The 16926-nt window shown below is 40.7% G+C and overlaps 1 protein-coding gene across 3 annotated transcripts; it reads right to left on the bottom strand.

Annotated features, from left to right (window-relative positions):
* Nucleotides 1–236: 236 nt before the first annotated feature.
* On the bottom strand, nt 237–12505 carry LOC122402216 (disks large homolog 5). Of its 3 annotated transcripts, none has more exons than XM_043404823.1 (13): nt 12372–12505; nt 11588–11693; nt 11066–11083; nt 10629–10776; nt 10163–10496; nt 9673–10092; nt 8415–9503; nt 5681–7628; nt 4491–5523; nt 4180–4421; nt 3887–4116; nt 3559–3778; nt 237–3479 (listed from the first exon to the last, which is right to left on the bottom strand). In XM_043404823.1, exons 2-13 carry the CDS (start codon nt 11628–11630, stop codon nt 3373–3375), a joined length of 5832 nt encoding a protein of 1943 aa, XP_043260758.1. In that variant the 5' UTR covers nt 11631–11693; nt 12372–12505; the 3' UTR covers nt 237–3372. The 3 variants fall into 3 exon arrangements, with proteins under 3 accessions (XP_043260758.1, XP_043260759.1, XP_043260757.1); XM_043404824.1 differs by having other exon boundaries at nt 11588–11828; nt 12372–12405; XM_043404822.1 differs by lacking the exon at nt 12372–12505 and adding an exon at nt 12227–12344 and having other exon boundaries at nt 11588–12120.
* Between the last annotated feature and the right edge of the window lie 4421 nt (nt 12506–16926).

Here is a 16926-nt window from a genome sequence, read left to right as displayed (position 1 = left end):
TGAAATTTTTCGACAAAATTACAAAATTTCAAATCATTTTGAAAAAATTATTTCCGATTGCAGGGATCAATTACAATAAATTATGGTCATTAGACATACCCTCGAAATCCTACCCATTTCCTAGAAAAAAATTCAAAACGAACGGAACTTTGAATGTTAATAACTTTTTAACGAAGCCTCAATTGAAAAATTACTATTCTTGATTTTCGTCTTATTTTGGCCCCTAGAATCTCCCATTTCAATTTTTCCCAGGGTTGATTGGACACCCTGTATAACTTTCATAGATATTTTTAAATATCTATTTAAAAAAATGAATATACAAAAAATATCTACAATTAAGCGTTTTAATATAATTCAGATAAATGTATTGTCATTTCTACCGAAAATAACGTTAAAGAAATCTCTAATTTACAAAATACATCATATATTAAATTTAAAGAAAACGTGAAATTATAGCGTCGTTGTATGAAAATGATTTAAAAATTGTTCCTCACCCCTGCACGTGTATAACGTCCAAGATTCACGTACGCGTGTATATATTACTCGTATCATTTTCTATTTGTTAAAAGAATAAGAATTAAATATCTTTTTCCCCCGAAAAATATTTCGTTATATTAGTTCATTAGTAGATTCCTATTTTTAGTCTCTAGATTGTCCGCAATCGCCTTTAGAACTATCTACCCTGGATACGAAACAACAATAAATTCCTTGTTAAGAAATCGTCAAGTGTACTCCGGCACCGTTCGTGTATATTTTTTCCATTTCCGCCATTTTTTTTTATTACGAGCCTGGGCCCTATCGCGAAATTTGTACCGATCATTTCGCTGTATATCAAAAAGTATACACCTACGCCATTGCATTAACAATACGAATAAATTTAATCGTAATTCTTATGAATTAGCATAGTATCCCTTTAATTTTTGGTCTCGCTTGTTAACTTACGCCTAAATATTGTCTCGTTAGAAAACTAAATTTCCGTTTTACAAAAAAGCAAAGACACGCCAAGAGTGAAGGACAAATCTCACACTTCTTTCAACGATACTTATACCAAAATTGTCACGATACAGAATTTCTCTCTGGTAATAACACATAAATAGTCCTCGAGTTTAACTATAACTCCACGAGCATTGTAGGAACCTCGACACTGGATAAAAGGCATTTCTATTCGGATATAAAATAATCCACTGTAGGGAAGACTTATTTAAAAATTGCCAAACATTAGAAAAACAAGTGCCAAATGTTTATTTCTGTCTATCAGAGGCTGGCAGTGGCGTAGAACTTGGGAGATTAAAATATCGAGAACGAGGAACTATAAAAGGACGTATGTATCAGTAACCATAAATCGGCATGGGAGAAACGGAGTTAGAAAAGGCACTTATGGTGGTTTCACAGAACCATGAGCTTCGAAAATAAATATACGCACAGCCGTGTTAACTCTACCGATACAAACAGTACAAACTTGAATCCTGATTGTATCGATCTAACTTGGTATAAATATCGCTGAAACAAGCTTCGTTCGTTCTCCACTCTCGTCTCACATTTTCTTCCAAACAAATACTATCTGCCCGCGACACTTACGCAATTTTAACTACGACAATTCCTCAATAGTGAACAACGAAATGCAATTACTTTCAATATCCACCCATACCGTAAAAAAGCCTCTTTCGAAGTCGGAAAGGCATTAAAAAGAACTGTATATTTAAGTATCGAAGCATCGTAAATAAACCTTTTACGTGATCTGTTTTGGGTACATTCGATGCACCCATTTTTTGTCTGATTAATATTTACGAGATTTGTATCTACATCCAGGAACAATGATTTAGAGAAACTTAGAGAGACTTAGAGAAATTTAGAGTAAATTTTCAAGGTTGAAGGGATAAAAAATATTGTAAAAAGTCTGTGTGAAAAATGCGTATAAAAATATTGCAAACTATACTGAATGTAGATACGTGGCGGTACGTATTCGCGTTTTAAATACACCGACTGCACCTTACAAAGCATCTTAAGCTCGTTTGAAAAAAAAAAAAGAAAAATCGTGGTGTGAATTTATAAAACAATTTGAATCTTAGAAGTAAAAAGGAAGCAGTAACGCACACCATTTGCATATTACCTTGTTACGAGCGTATAATAACAAGTTAGTTTTGTGTCGTTGACATGTATCGTTCCTCCGCGAGAAGAACTCTCTTACCGAGGACTGTTGCAGCCCGCTGATTGGTCGTTCTCGACCAATAGCGAGCCAGCGAGCTGCACCAGGAGCGGGGGATGTAAACACTTGCCTTTTTCTCGCGAAAGAACGCTACTGCTCATTTCCTTTAGCTTTAGATATGTACAAATTCGACAGTAAAAACGAACCGTCGTTCGATTCAATTCCGTAATTCCTTTTCCTTTGCGTTTTTATCAGATCCCCCGATCTAAAAACATTAAGTACCTTAACCCCTCAAACCAATGTTTTTTTCCATCAACGGAACAGATTACGTATAAACAATTCAACGAAATAATATTTACTAAACGGTACAACTTAAATCTAAACGCGTAAACTAGAAATTAATATGCGTGTAACCTATAAAGTTTTGTAAGTAAATTATATACAAATAAGTAACTTCTTTCGATATATAATATTACATCCTCTGTACAGTAATACTAATCACGCGAAATCATTCTGTACAACGAAACGATCTGAGGGGTTAATAACATCGCTATTAGGCTAAACACCGTTTAGCCTAAAAACTTATTCCCTAACTAAGAAACTTTTTTATCATCGATCCACCGATTTTGTTTTAGCGGGCCACGGTACGACGAATATTTGCTACACATTTGCTATGATTCATTTATGGTCTCGCGCCAAATTACTATAGATCACGTATCCGCGAAAAATTACGATCGATCGAGACTCGAAGCAAAATTACCAAACATTTTCTTCAATGATTTTCAGTTGATCGAAGGAAAATTTGCGAAACATTCAAACTACTCCAACGTTGTACTCTTGTTATGAGAATGGAATAAATATTTCAAAGACACTGACATATTCGCGTAGAAGGAAATGCAAAATTAATAAAAAATCGATCATGCAGTGGGTTTCTGTTAATTAATATTACAAGGAACGATATATTCGAACGTATATCGAGATTTGGATGAAGTCTTGCGTGTTTAGCAAAATTTCGTAGAAAATAAAATATGCAGTCGAGGAAAAAAATATATAAAAAGAATATAGTAACCTTGACGGTGTTCACAACCGAAATGAGCGAAAAAAGAAAGAGGAGACCATAAATAAATAAATTTGTAACAATGTTGTGTGATCGTACGGCGTTTAGGGCCCCCTGGTGGAATTTAGATTGACTTCCACTGCGGTTTGTGGGGACCCCCCCTTAAATGTCAGGGAGGTCCTCTAGGAACCCACAGCGCTTTGCTTTGCTCCTCGTCCACCGCGGACTTTACCTGCGTACATATGTACGCGACATTTATTCCAGCTGGAATAACAGCTGGAACAAATTAAAAATAAATATCAAACGATGGGGCAAACCTGTATGTAAACAAATTACAATTAAAACATCAACTCACCAGATATATAATGCCTATAATCAGCTTCGAATTTCAGCGCTTGTTCGTACATCTCCTTCGCGACCTTTGCGCTAACTTTGTCGCTTGGATACCTCGAGTCTTTCACTTCCTTGATCTGCTTCGTGCTCTTGAACTTGATCAGCAACACTATAGGATAGATCTGATGCCGATGGAGTCGCTCGATCGATGCGATCGACACGTCCAGGATGCAATGAGTATTCTATAAAATCCACAAAAATTATATAAACTTCTATTTTTTATCCGACCCGTTTAATATAAATAGCGCTATTGATATCGCGCACGGCATTGGCTAAAAAAAATACCTTACCTTCTCGCAGATGTCCTTGACAGCTTGCACTGTGGTGCACTCGAAATAGCTTCCTTTTTTCCTGTAGTCCACGTAAAGCGCGTCGCGTAAGCCCTGCTCGAGCGTCGATTGAGAACAGTGCATGGCTTCAGCGAGACACCTGGTGAACTGTCCTGGAAATTCTTGCAGCAGTTTCGTCACCACGCACTCGCTCAACGGTCCAATGATCAGCACAGGTCTCAGAGCTGGATCTGCACAAAAAAAAAAATTAATTTTCAAGAACTATATAAATTCTTTAAGTTCCAAACGCTTACAATCCAATCTTTCGACACGTTGGTAGCTGGCAGGCAGAGTCTCTTCATTCAGCGTCCCACTGTCGCTGTACCACCCTAAATTGACCCCCGTCAGGTGTGACAATTCTTTACTATCCCTGCTCGAGGAACGCTGATGCTTCTTCCGTCGGAAAAAGCTCCTCCTCGCGCTGGTGCTGCCCCGTCTGGTCGTATCCGTCTCTAAATCGCCCAGCGAACGTCGCAGAAGCAGTTCCTCCTCGACCCTAAAATTACAATATACCTTAAATGTGTTTTAACAATATTAAAAAAATACCATTTCGCTTCCAACTTACTTAAACTTGCTGGGAATTATACCACAGGTCTGTCTTCTTCCGGTGTGATCGACTATCCAGGCCCTCCAGTGGCCTGGAGTACCATTGAACATCGTATTGTCGACGTACAATATATCATCCTTATTAAATCTAAGCTGAAGACTGTCCCCCACTTCCCCCACCCGATCGAACATCGCTTTCACGTAGAAACTGTCGCCAGGTTTATCCTTCACCTCGTTGTACCTCTCAGGTACGTATTGAGCAATCAACGTGACCTTGTCAGCCGGTCTGGCCAGCTCCAAAGCCGCCTGTTCGGCGGTTGCTTGCCTCAGATCCACGCCATTGTACTCTAAAATACGATCACCGGTGCGTAGCCCAGCCTCTTCAGCGAGACAGCCAGGTTGCACCGAATGCACGAATATTCCAACGCCATTGCCACCCACCAGCGAGATGCCCAAGTTCGAGCACTTCCTAGTCTCGATGAACAGGTACCTAGGCTCGCTGGGTGGGGGACTCTTGCGACTTTGTTCCTCTTGCGTTGGACTCCTCACAGTGGCGTTCTGTCTTTGCAACGTGGTAGCCGCCTGATTGATCTGCGCCCGCGTCAGAGTGTTTGCAGTGACGCGCAGCGTGTCCAGGGTCGCCGAATTCCTCATATTGTCTAATGTAGCTGAGCTACGGAGCTCAGGCTTCCTGATATTGATGTCCAAAGACGCGGAAGCTCTGATCTGACGCTCAGCTCGCTCCGACTCCTGCGTACCCCGCACCTCTAAGGAAGCAGAGTTCCTAATGTCCCTCTCTCGAATCGTACGAGGCGGTTCCAAAGTGTTCTTCGTCTCTCGCATGATGGTCAAGGTATTCGAGATATCACGAGCGGTAGTTAAACTACTGGAAGCGTCTCGTTCAGGCTCAGAGCTCTCCAAAGGCTCGATGGTAGTTTTTCTGGGAGCTTCAGGGCTATTGCAAGGAGTCGGTGACCCGCTGCGACTGCCACCCTCGGCGACCCCGGCCTCCGACGAACTCGAAGAAGCAGATCCCTCTAATTCGTTGTATTCTAACACAGGGGGGGGGGAAAAGGAACAGATAAATAGGGTATTACGTCGAGAAGGAACCATGCAATTTAACAATGAAAGGTGCAGAAAATGTAAAGTGCGTATGTAGTGGGAGGGATAGATATATATATACTACTCGTTCTAATAATCTGTACTCACTGTCCGGACTATACTGCACCAGCATCGTAATGGAATTACCGCACTGACGCAACACGTTCGCAGCCAGCTGATAGGTGGCGCTCCTCATGTTGATCCCGCAGACCTCCAGCAGCTGGTCGCCGATCTGCAGACCGACCTGGGACGCCAGACTGTGCTCGCTGACGGTGGACACGAACACCCCGCCGCTCTCCAAACACGAGATTTGGATACCTAACGGCTCCACCGATTTGTCTATGTGCACTCTGCGCAGCTCCCCGGGTGCTGGCCTGTGCTGAGAGTAACAGTAATCCGGCATGCTGGACCGTTTGTTGGTGCTGCCACCTCTGATCGTTCCGCCGGAGCTACTACCGGCGCCGGTGCCCGGGCTGAGCACTTCCACGTGGAACGTCGGCATCGGGCTGCCTCTTTCCGACGTCCTTTCGATGCTCCCCGTGGACAACTTGCCCACGCTGCTCTTGGACGTCACGCTGGGATTCGATGGTATACGAAAACGTTGGTTCTCCTTCTTTCTTGGGAACGTTCCGCCTTCGTAGCCGTGCGTATAGGCGGTCACGTCGTATGCGGTTGCGATCGTCGGAGCGCGTGGCTTGTGATAATGCAAATCTACGGAGGGTGTGTGCAAATGCCCGTATCCTGTTTGCGGGCCGGGGCTATACGAAGGTTCGAAACAGTAAGATCGTGCATCGGGAAGTCCTATCGACTCCCCAGACTGTGCAGACGGCAAAGACGGCGGGGATGGATATCTCAAAGGCAGAGAGTTCTGTTGGTGGGGATGCGGATGCGAATGCGTATAGGGAGGAAATGAAAAATTACCAGTTAGCTGCTGCCTGGTGCCGCTGGTCGACGACGTGGACGATCCGGCCCCGGAGTATAGCTGCGATTGCGCTCTATTATGCTGCAACTGCTCTACTTGGCTGTCGTTGCTAGCGTTATACTTTTGCGGCCTCTTCCTCGAGAAATATTCTACGTCTTTGCCGGTGGCCACCGACTTCACGGAAAAGTCGATGCTAGTTTCGGACGGCGTCAGCGTTGAGCTCAATCTGCCGTCCGTGTTCTCGAACTCCGTGCTCGGTTTCTTATCTATCGGTATATCTTTGAACTGCACCACTGGAGTAAAGGATTTCTGACTAAATAACTGTCCGGTCTTAAGGAAATTTGGTAACGGTTTCTCAACAGACTTATATACGGTATGCCGGTTGTTCACGTTGGAGAAATTGGTCAAAGGGATGGGATTCGAAATACGATTATAATTATAACTTTCATACTTGGGCGGTTGATTAAGGAGTACACTCAAGGGCAGCCTCTCTTTAGTCTTACGTGGATGTAAAATAGTACCGGTACCATTCTGTATCAGAGGACCGCATCTGGCCTTCGGCCACGTACCTCCGTTTTTCTCAACCTTCTCGGTTTCCCGTTCCTTACTGCGTTTCAGTACCCCGTTATTCGCTTTCTTGTGATAGCTCTCGATCACCGAATCTAACTCCGCGATCGCGTCTTGCTCCTGCTCGAACGTGTTTGGGCTGGAGTTACGGTGACGTTTCTTCTTCTCTTCGCGATCCTTGCTGTGCTTACGTCCGCGTACTATATCGATCTTCTCGCGTATGTTGTCCCAAGCGTGGCTGATACCGCTCGGTTTCTCGCCGCTCACCGATTTCGACACTTTGTAAACACTCCTGTCACCGAAATTCGACGCGATGTATCGCCTGTCGTAATCGTCCGAGACAGCTTTCAACATCAATCGTTCTTGCTCTGTTTGAGAACAGCTGTTCACCATTTTCTGCTTCTCCGTGACGAAACTGCCGTCGATGGTCATCGTTTCGGAACTGGTCGCCGTGGGTAACGGTATCCCCTTCAAGGTCGTGATAGTTAACACGTCTGAACTCGTGTCGTTTAAAATTGCCATCGCTTCTAGACTCGAATTGATACCTTCCATCGCTTTGCTATTGATCTAAATAAGAAAATTATCAAATTGAATTTGCCATAAAGGGTACAGCCGAATAAGGGGGTCAAATGTGACATACGATGGATCCATCGATAGAGCATCAAGAATAAACGTTCTGTGCCAAATTTTAACCCTCTATCTTGTTTGGAAGGGTAGTTATTGAGAAAATTCGGATCATCGAATTTGTGCCTATTTTCCCTGTTTAATCGAGTACGAAAATTATGAAAAAAATCTGGCGCATTGCGGTTATTGAGATACGCGTTTGAGAATTTTTTCCGATTTTTCCATTCCAAATCCTAGGTGTGAAAAATTGAAAACGCAAAAAAACACAGAAAAATACGGATTTCGTATTGAAGCTTTCGAGACACTAGATTTATATAATTACTGTGAATGCGTGTTGTCATTGGCTATCTCCCTGAATTTTTTCAGATTTTTTGCTAGGGTGCGTCGTAGTAGCAAAAATCAAAAACCGATTTTTTCGACGTTTTTAAATTTTCAAGCCTAGGATTTGGAATCGAAAAATCGGAAAAAATTCTCAAACACGTATCTCAATAGTCGCAATGCACCAGATTTTTTTCATAATTTTCGTACTCGATTAAATAGGGAAAATGGGCACAAATTCTTTAATCCGAATTTTCTCAATAACTACCCTTCCAAACAAGACAGAGGGTTAAAATTTGGCACGGAACGTTTATTCTTGACGCTTTATCGATGGATCCATCGTATGTCACATTTGACCCCCTAATTCGGCTATACCGTTTAAAGCAGAAATATTAAAACCGTAAAACGTACATTTAAGACTCTATCCCCAACAGCAAGGTTCCCATCCTTGGCAGCTAGACTGCCAGGAGATATCTTCGAAATGTACACTCCAAGTTCCAACGAAATTCCATGGGGAACCGAGCCAACCGGTAACTGCGTGGTCCTCAGCGATCTTCTGGTCACGCGACGTCGTCTAACCGTCAAAGTAGCCGATCCCACAGAACTGGTACGCAAGGTTTCCATGATTATACGCGTGGAAACCGCTGTGCAATCGACGTTGTTCACCCGCATAATGCAATCGTTGACTCTCAATTTACCATCGATAACGCTACCGGTCGTTACTTGAGCAACATACACCCCCGTGTCGTTCGGATAATACGGATTGTCGCGACCTCCGACCAACGTCAGCCCCAAGTCGCGGTCGGTGTCCAAACAGAGGCGACTGAGATCGAAGTGAACAGTGAGGATCTCCCAATCGTTGACGTCCGTGTCGATCGCCGAATCGTGAGCATGCGTCAAGCCCTGCGCGTACTGGCTCGCTCGTAACGCGTGATCGCCAGACTCTATCTTCTCTTTGAGATCCTTCAGCTCCTTCGACGCCTCGTTCCGTTGCTTTTTGATGTCGTCGGAGTCGCGTAAAGCACCAGCCAGATCCGACACCGCGCGATCCCGTTCCTTCCTTAATCTATCACATAAAGTTCTAATACTTTCTCTCTCCAAGACTATTTTATCCCTTTCGCTGAACGCCCAGTCTCTTCTCCGTTTCGACACCTCCGCCTCCTGAAGCGCCTCCTCCAGCTCCGTCTGCAACTTATCTACAGATTTCCTGAGTTTGTCCAGCTCCAAGTTCGCCTGATCCAAGTTCTCCATACGCTCTTTGTCCCGTTTCGCGTAATCCGCCGTATTATTTTCCCGCTCCGCCTCTTTGCTCGAATTGTCCCGCTCGCGATTATACGAGTGTAATTCCATACGATTCTTGTAATCTCTGTTTGATCCTTCGGAATAATCGCCGAACTTCTGACGTAGCTCGTTGCACTGCTTCAGAGCCTCGTCCCGGTCTTGCAACGCGGATGAAATTTCTCTTCGTAAGGTCTCAATTTGATAGGATAAAGCTTTTTTCTAAAAATAAAACCAAGTGGATATTAAAACACCGAACGTTCATTTAAAAATAGTGCGTACAGTGGCAAGTAACACGGCGGTGTATAAATAACTAAAAACCAATATAAAATGTACAAGAAGGAAACAGTACCGTTGAAAGTTCATAGATTTAATCCAGATAATAAACTACCTCGTCCATCAGTTGTTTATTCTGGTTCTCCAAATGCGTGATCTTCGTGTACGCTTGCGTGAGATCGTCACCGAGCTTTTCCATCTCCTTGTGCACCGTGTCACGCTCGCCCATGATCAAACTGTACTCTTGCAAAGCGGCGTTCCTTTCCTCCGTCAATCGTTTCATATCCTTGCTGGCCTTCATACGTAGCACCATCGCGTGATTGATTTCCTTCACAGCCTCTTCGTGTTGTTGCTGCACCTTAGCCAGGGCCTCGCGATACTCGTTCCTCTCCCTCAACGCGATGTCCCATTGCCTGATCGCAGCGGTGCACTGTTGTTTCAAACCGTTTCGTTCACGAACCACGGTATTACGCTCTTGAACAACATCATCGTACTGTTTTTTTAATCTTGCTGCCTCTTCTTGCGACAGTTCCAACTATACAAGCAAAATTTTAGTAAATTTTATTTCTTGCGTACCAGAAAGAAATTAATATTCTAATACTTGCCTTGTTCACGGCCGACGAATGCGACGAGATTAGGTCGTCGTACCGTTTCCTAAGAGCATCGTACTCATCTTTAACAGCTTCATATTTCCGAAGCGCAGATAAATAATGTTGATTCATAGTGTCGCTGTTACCAGTATCAGAAACAAGAACTTCTTGGTTCTGACACCGTAACTCTGACACCTCCTTCTGCAGCGCTTGAACCTCCCTGTCGTTTACTAGATCTCCGTATTTGCCCCGCAGCGCGGTGCTCTCCTGCGCCGTTGCCTCTAACTGATTCATAACTGGTATGTGTTGTCCTCGATAGTATTCCAATTCCTTTATAGTATGTTCACACCTGCGTTTCAAATTCCTTCGTTAAATGATACATCTCACTTATCCAGACGCAGGTTGGTTTAGCGTAGAAGATAAAACACGATAGCACAACACAGAAAAGCGATACCAGTTTAAACAAAAAACCAGGACAAACCGTCTTATATTATCGGTGTGCTTATGCCTAAGTAGCTGAAGCTGATGCATGGCCTGATCGCACTGTGTTTGCAAACCTTCGTAATCGCTACGACATTCAGGACCACCGACAGGACTTCCGACACTGCCGTAGCCTCCACTATCTCTTTCTGCATGCCGCACATGCAAATTATGTCCAACAATGCACATTGCGAAATAATAAACACAACGTGATTAAATGTAAAAGCACAAATCAATATCTGGATACGATAAAATGTGTACGAAATTAAAACTAACCATTCGTGTGCTAACAAATGTTCAATTCTCTAAGAGCACACACATATCTTGATAAGAAACACAAAAACAGTAAAAGTGATGTAAAATAAACTCTTAAAAGGAATAAAACAACATTAATACACAATATATTCTTCGTATCTCTTTCATTAGTAATTATCTTACCCATATTGAGTGCCCCATCTGCAAGAAAACACAAAAATTTAATCGCGTCGAAACACACAATGCAGAATACAGAATACAGAATACAGAAATGAAATGTCTATATTTGCACGATGTGCAGTGGTGTTGTTACAATTGGTGGAACAATATAATCAGATGTTTTGCCAGCTTTCACCAGGAAAGAAACTCTATGTCACGCATGTAAGCATCATGATTCACTGTTTTTTGCAAAGTGAAATTATAAGTGGTACTTAAATTACGATATACAACAATTTGATCAAACAGAGAAGTATAAAGATTTTATCGCATATATCGCAATTTCTTTGTTTTACAAAGCAATGGAAAATTACTTTTTGGCAGTTTACGAGAAGTATTTTAGTATTATAAATGTATGTATTTTTTTTTTAGTTTTGGTAAGTGGGAAACTACTGTCACATCATTTCCAATGTCGTTTAATTTAAATAGGTCAAGCATTGTGGTTTCATTTGTTTGTCTAATAGAAGTATTAGAGAATTAAAAACTCACCACTACTTCCAGCACTATCCAAGGAAGACGCGCCAGAAGCCATGCTCTTGATTCACCGAGGATCTACCACAAATACTTCTCTAGCAAGGTACGTGCTAGGTATTGCCTGGAAAGTATCCATGCGCTGTACTTCACGGAAGAGCGAACCCTTTGTGAATTACTAAGAAGTAGCCTTCGGGATGACATTACGGCTATGGTCTAAACGGTGCATGGCGCTCATCAGAGGGATGCAACAGTGCACCTGGCACACATACACACACACAGCGGCTCTTACTCCAATACAAACACGTGTCCTCGTAATATCGAGACTTTTCATGCATCACTGTTTTCCGCGCGGTTACTGGTACGGGAGAAACAACGGGTGGACGTATGTTTTCTGAATGGACGTAATAAATTAATCTACGTTTTGCTGATGTGTCTCAATCTCGAGATCGCGTCGCATCCGTTTTTTTTTCCCCCCTGTCAACAAGCGAGGTTATCGATCCTCGTTTAAGAGCGGCACGGAAGAGTAACGATCGCCGGCTGACTCGTTCCTAACAAATTGAAAACTCGTTATCATTGCGGGCACAGAAAAAAGAAAAAAAAAAAAAAAAAAAAAAGGAGCCAACAAGCCTTTCAGCGGTGATCTCGATCGCGCACCTCCTTGGATAATCCATTAACTCGTTCGACAACACTGAAACCGACGCAATTTCCACTGACTTTTATAGTTCTGATCGCCGCGAACTGCGCACCGTTCATCCCGAAGCGACTAATGTCCCGATATTAACGATAATTGATCGCTCACCTGCTGCACCAACGGACCTGACAATTAGCCATTTTCATTCCGCCACTACAGTCTGTTTCGCATTGTCGATAATAAACATACTTCGTGGACGAGCTTGTTACTGAGCGTTACGGCGCTAGTATCAGAGGAAGAGGCACAGTCACGGACTAGCTACAGAATAGACCTATCGTCCGCCATAGAATTCCGTCTCACTTACGCTCGGCCGGCTAAGTAGTTCCCTTACCATTACCGACCGCGCGCGACGTTACCAACCTGGAATGAAACGAGACCACAGCGCTGACCGGCAGGAATTATAACTAAATGCAACGATAGACTCTTGTTACAATTTTGATATCAAATCGATCATGGATTTAGAATGAAATTAGACTATAAATCCTATCGACTATGGGAATTAACACTTTACCGACCGGTACCGATTGACCCTAGATTATATATCTACTTTTTCTTATAAGAATGTTAAATGAAACTTTGCGACAGTGGTTACTATATTGTTCTCTTTCTGTAATTACAGGGTAATTAAATCCAGTGATATTTGTTATTTTCATGACAACCGATTAATAAGCTACCCGGTCGGTAAAGTGTTGAGCGGTAAAAAACTGATTTATCGGCTATCGGTCGGTAAAAAGTCGATTAATAGGCTACCGGTCGGTAAAGTGTTAAAACTAAATGTGGGGAGAGCTGAAGAAGGAGAGAGAAGTATTTGTAGTAAACAACGCGAGGAGGATCGCAGCCATTAGCTCATATTATTTGCTATGTAATTAATTACTAAATAATTATACCGATGAAATTAATTACATGGCAAATAATAATCCCCAGGTCTCACCTCGTGGAGGTTGCTGCGAGTGGAGACCCACCCTAGCCTCGCCCCAACCACCCTTCCTTTTGGCGAGGAATCCTAACAAACACCTATGGATGTTTTCTACGAGAAAAACGATCGAAATTTGACCGTTGCTAGAAGCAAATAACGAAGAGAGAGTTTACAGGAAAATTGTCTGAGAGAAAGACAAAACACCTATGAAAATGTCGACACACGTGTGATCAAAATCACCACGTGTTTTCTAATGATGATTATTAGGATACAAATATGTATCTTGATGTGAATTATTCCTTTTTAAATAGACGATAGTGTCTTATGAGACACTGAAGAACCAAGAAATGTGCAACTGCACGTGTGAACCTCGCATGTTGGAATACTCATATGTCGCTTAATATTAATTATAATTAAACGCCGCTGATTATAATACGTGTTTGATGGGTTGTCTTATAATGTACGTACGCACTTACAGTCGATGTTAAATACGCTATACATGACGTAGATCGCTTATATTCTAACGCAATTTGTGGAAATAATCTTCTTGGTGTCTTCTTTAATTCCACGATGCTTTCCTAAAACATAACCTCAAATACAATTAATATAATTTAAACAAAACAAAAAATATGAGATATTTTCTTTTCTTGAAATCTTCATCGATCCCACGATGTTTCCCTGAAACAAAAATTCGGAGAATAAATAAAATTGTATAAATAAATATTTCCCTAAAAACGATCGAATCCATGTACCAATTTCATTCTTCTAAACTCTGTAATCAGAACTAATTCAGAGGATTAGAAGCTGAAATGAAAATGTATTAGTGCACAGAAAAAAAAAATAATTATAAGATCATTGATCATAGAAAAATTTTTATGAAATTAATATTTAAATTAGACTTTCCACGAGTCAAAATTCATATTGAAAAATTTAGAAATATTAAATATTAAGAAAAGTTAAATTCGTATCAGTTTTGAGATAGATTTTATGGAACAAAATTTTCAAAATGTATGAAACTAATATATTATAATTTATTAATATATATTATAATTTAATTGCATTGAGAATTAAGTTAGGTTCGTACCAAAAATGTAATAACGAACACAAAAATTAACTCTCATGAAATATCGAATTGTAATTTGCGTACACTTTTCGAGCAAGCATTTTATTTTTCATGAATTAAAAAAATAATCGCGATCAAACTTTAATCTATGCAACGAATTCTGAATATTTATAAAAAAATCCACTATTTATACATAAATATTGCGAAAGGTTACTATACCCCGTAAAAATGAACAACTCTAATAATAAATAATTGCTGATATATTGAAATCGTGAATTTAGTCTATGATCAATTTTTTAAATCAAAAATGTATGAATACATAAAAATTATGAATTCATAAAGATTACAAATTTTTACACGTTATAAAAAATGAAAAAATTTGATCTATAAATAATAGTATTTTTTAGCAGTATTTCCATTGGCAAATAAATAAAAAAAAAGACATATTTTACATAGTAACAATAAATTGGCCACTCATAAATTCAAAAAACAACCCGTGAGTGGCTTTTTTCGCAACGCTAATTTATAAAATAGAAAAATATACGCGAGTGGTGCTCATTATACGTAAAATAAACTACAAAGGGTTGTTTAATTAATTATATCGCGTGCACCCATATTGAACAACACGCAACACTAATTTTAATAATTTCGTTGAGTCTTCTGAGGCTTTGTAGAATCAGCTGCATCTTGATTTTGTTGCAGCAGTGGCCAGCGTGAAATTTTGGGCAATAAATCGCAACACTAATCAATAAAAACGCGATGAATCAAAATCGCAACTCTAATTTACAATAGAAAAATTCCAAACGCGATTTCTAACAACAAAAGCAACCGCGAATGGTGATTATTCGCTACACTACCCTGAAAAGTAAACGCGAAAAATAGTAATTCGCAACGCTAATCGCAAACCGATCGGTGCATTCGCGACACTATTTTTAAATAACAATAAAAGCAATCGCGTATTCGCAACACTACCCTGAAAAGGATACGCGAAAAATAGTGATTCGCGACACTACAAACAAACGCGATTATTATGTATTCGCGACTCTATTTTTAATGAAAATATTATACAGGGTGTTCAGGTAACCCTGGGAAAAATTTTGATGGGAGATTCTGGGGGCCAAAATAAGACGAAAATGAAGAATAGTAATTTTTAAATTGAGGCTTCGTTAAAAAGTTATTAACGTTCAAATTTGAAGTGTGCAGTGTGCACGGTTGCCGACTCGCAGGCGCAACTTTAAACGTTAATAACTTTTTAACGAAGCCCTATTTTGGAAATTGGTATTCTTGATTTTCGTCTTATTTTGGCCTCTAAAATCCCCCGTTACAATTTCTCCCACGGTTGACTGAACATTCTGCATTTATGCTAATATACTCGCAACGCTAATGAAAATCGCGATTTGCCCAAAAATACTGGCTCTAACGCTGGTTTCTTCAGTGGTGGATACAAATACACATGCATAAAATAAACTAACTACTTCAAACTACAATAGAGTGGCACATAAGGGATGAAGCTAGACATTTTAAATAACGCAACGCTAAGGGGGGCAAACAACGCGATAAATCAGCAGTCGCAACGCTAATTTATAATAGAAAAATTCCAAAACGCGACTTGCAACAACAAAAGCAATCGCGAATGGTAATTATTCGCAACGCTACCCTGAAAAGCAAACGCGAAAAATAGTGATTCGCTACTCTACAAACAAACGCGATCATTGTGTACTCGCGACTCTATTTTTAATGAAAATATTATACAGGATGTTCAGGTAACCCTGGGAAAAATTTTGATGGGAGATTCTGGGGGCCAAAATAAGACGAAAATGAAGAATAGTAATTTTTTAATTGAGACTTCGTTTAAAAGTTATTAACGTTTAAAGTTGAAGTTTGCAGCGTGCACGGTTGCCGACTCACAGGCGCAACTTTGAACGTTAATAACTTTTAAACGAAGCCTCAATTTGGAAATTGGTATTCTTGATTTCCGTCTTATTTTGGCCTCCAGAATCCCCCATTACAATTTTTCGTGTTTAATCGCAAAACTGGACATATCAACGCGATAAATATTCGCAACTCTACGAGCAAACGCGAACATTGCACATTATTCGCAACTCTAACTTTAATTAGGGGTTAATTGTACATGTAAATTCACATGTACTGGCCACAAAATAAACTAACTACTTCTATTACTACAATTGAGGTAGAATTTGGGCATTGAAAATGTCGCAAAGCTAAATAAAAAATCGCAACGCTAATTTATGATATGAAAATTGCAAACGCGGTTGATGTCCATTATATATGTATAAAAGAGTAAAAAAGCAACGCGAATCGTGACTGGTCGCAACGCTACCCTGAAAAGAAAACGCGAAAAATGGTAATTCGCAACTCTACGAGCAATCGCGTTTATCATTAATTCGCAACGCTATTTTTAAAGCAAACGTTTGATGTTTGCATAAAACCAATCGCGTATCGTGTCAAGGAGCAACACTACTCTGAAAAGTAAACGCGAAAAATCAGAATTCGCAACTCTACAAGCAAACGCGATTATTGGATATTCGCAACTCTATGTACATCATAACCGCGAGTTATGGGGGATGGCATGTATGGTGCAATCATGTACCAAAGTACATGCATACGTGAGCCAGAAAAATAACAACAAAACTACTGACGAGATAAGTGACAAAGTAGTAACA

Source organism: Colletes gigas, unplaced genomic scaffold, assembly GCF_013123115.1.
Source record: "Colletes gigas isolate AHSC1104 unplaced genomic scaffold, ASM1312311v1 Colletes_gigas_Sc00034, whole genome shotgun sequence".
In the NCBI taxonomy this organism is placed as follows: domain Eukaryota; kingdom Metazoa; phylum Arthropoda; class Insecta; order Hymenoptera; family Colletidae; genus Colletes; species Colletes gigas.
This window is presented reverse-complemented; position numbering and strand designations above follow the sequence as displayed.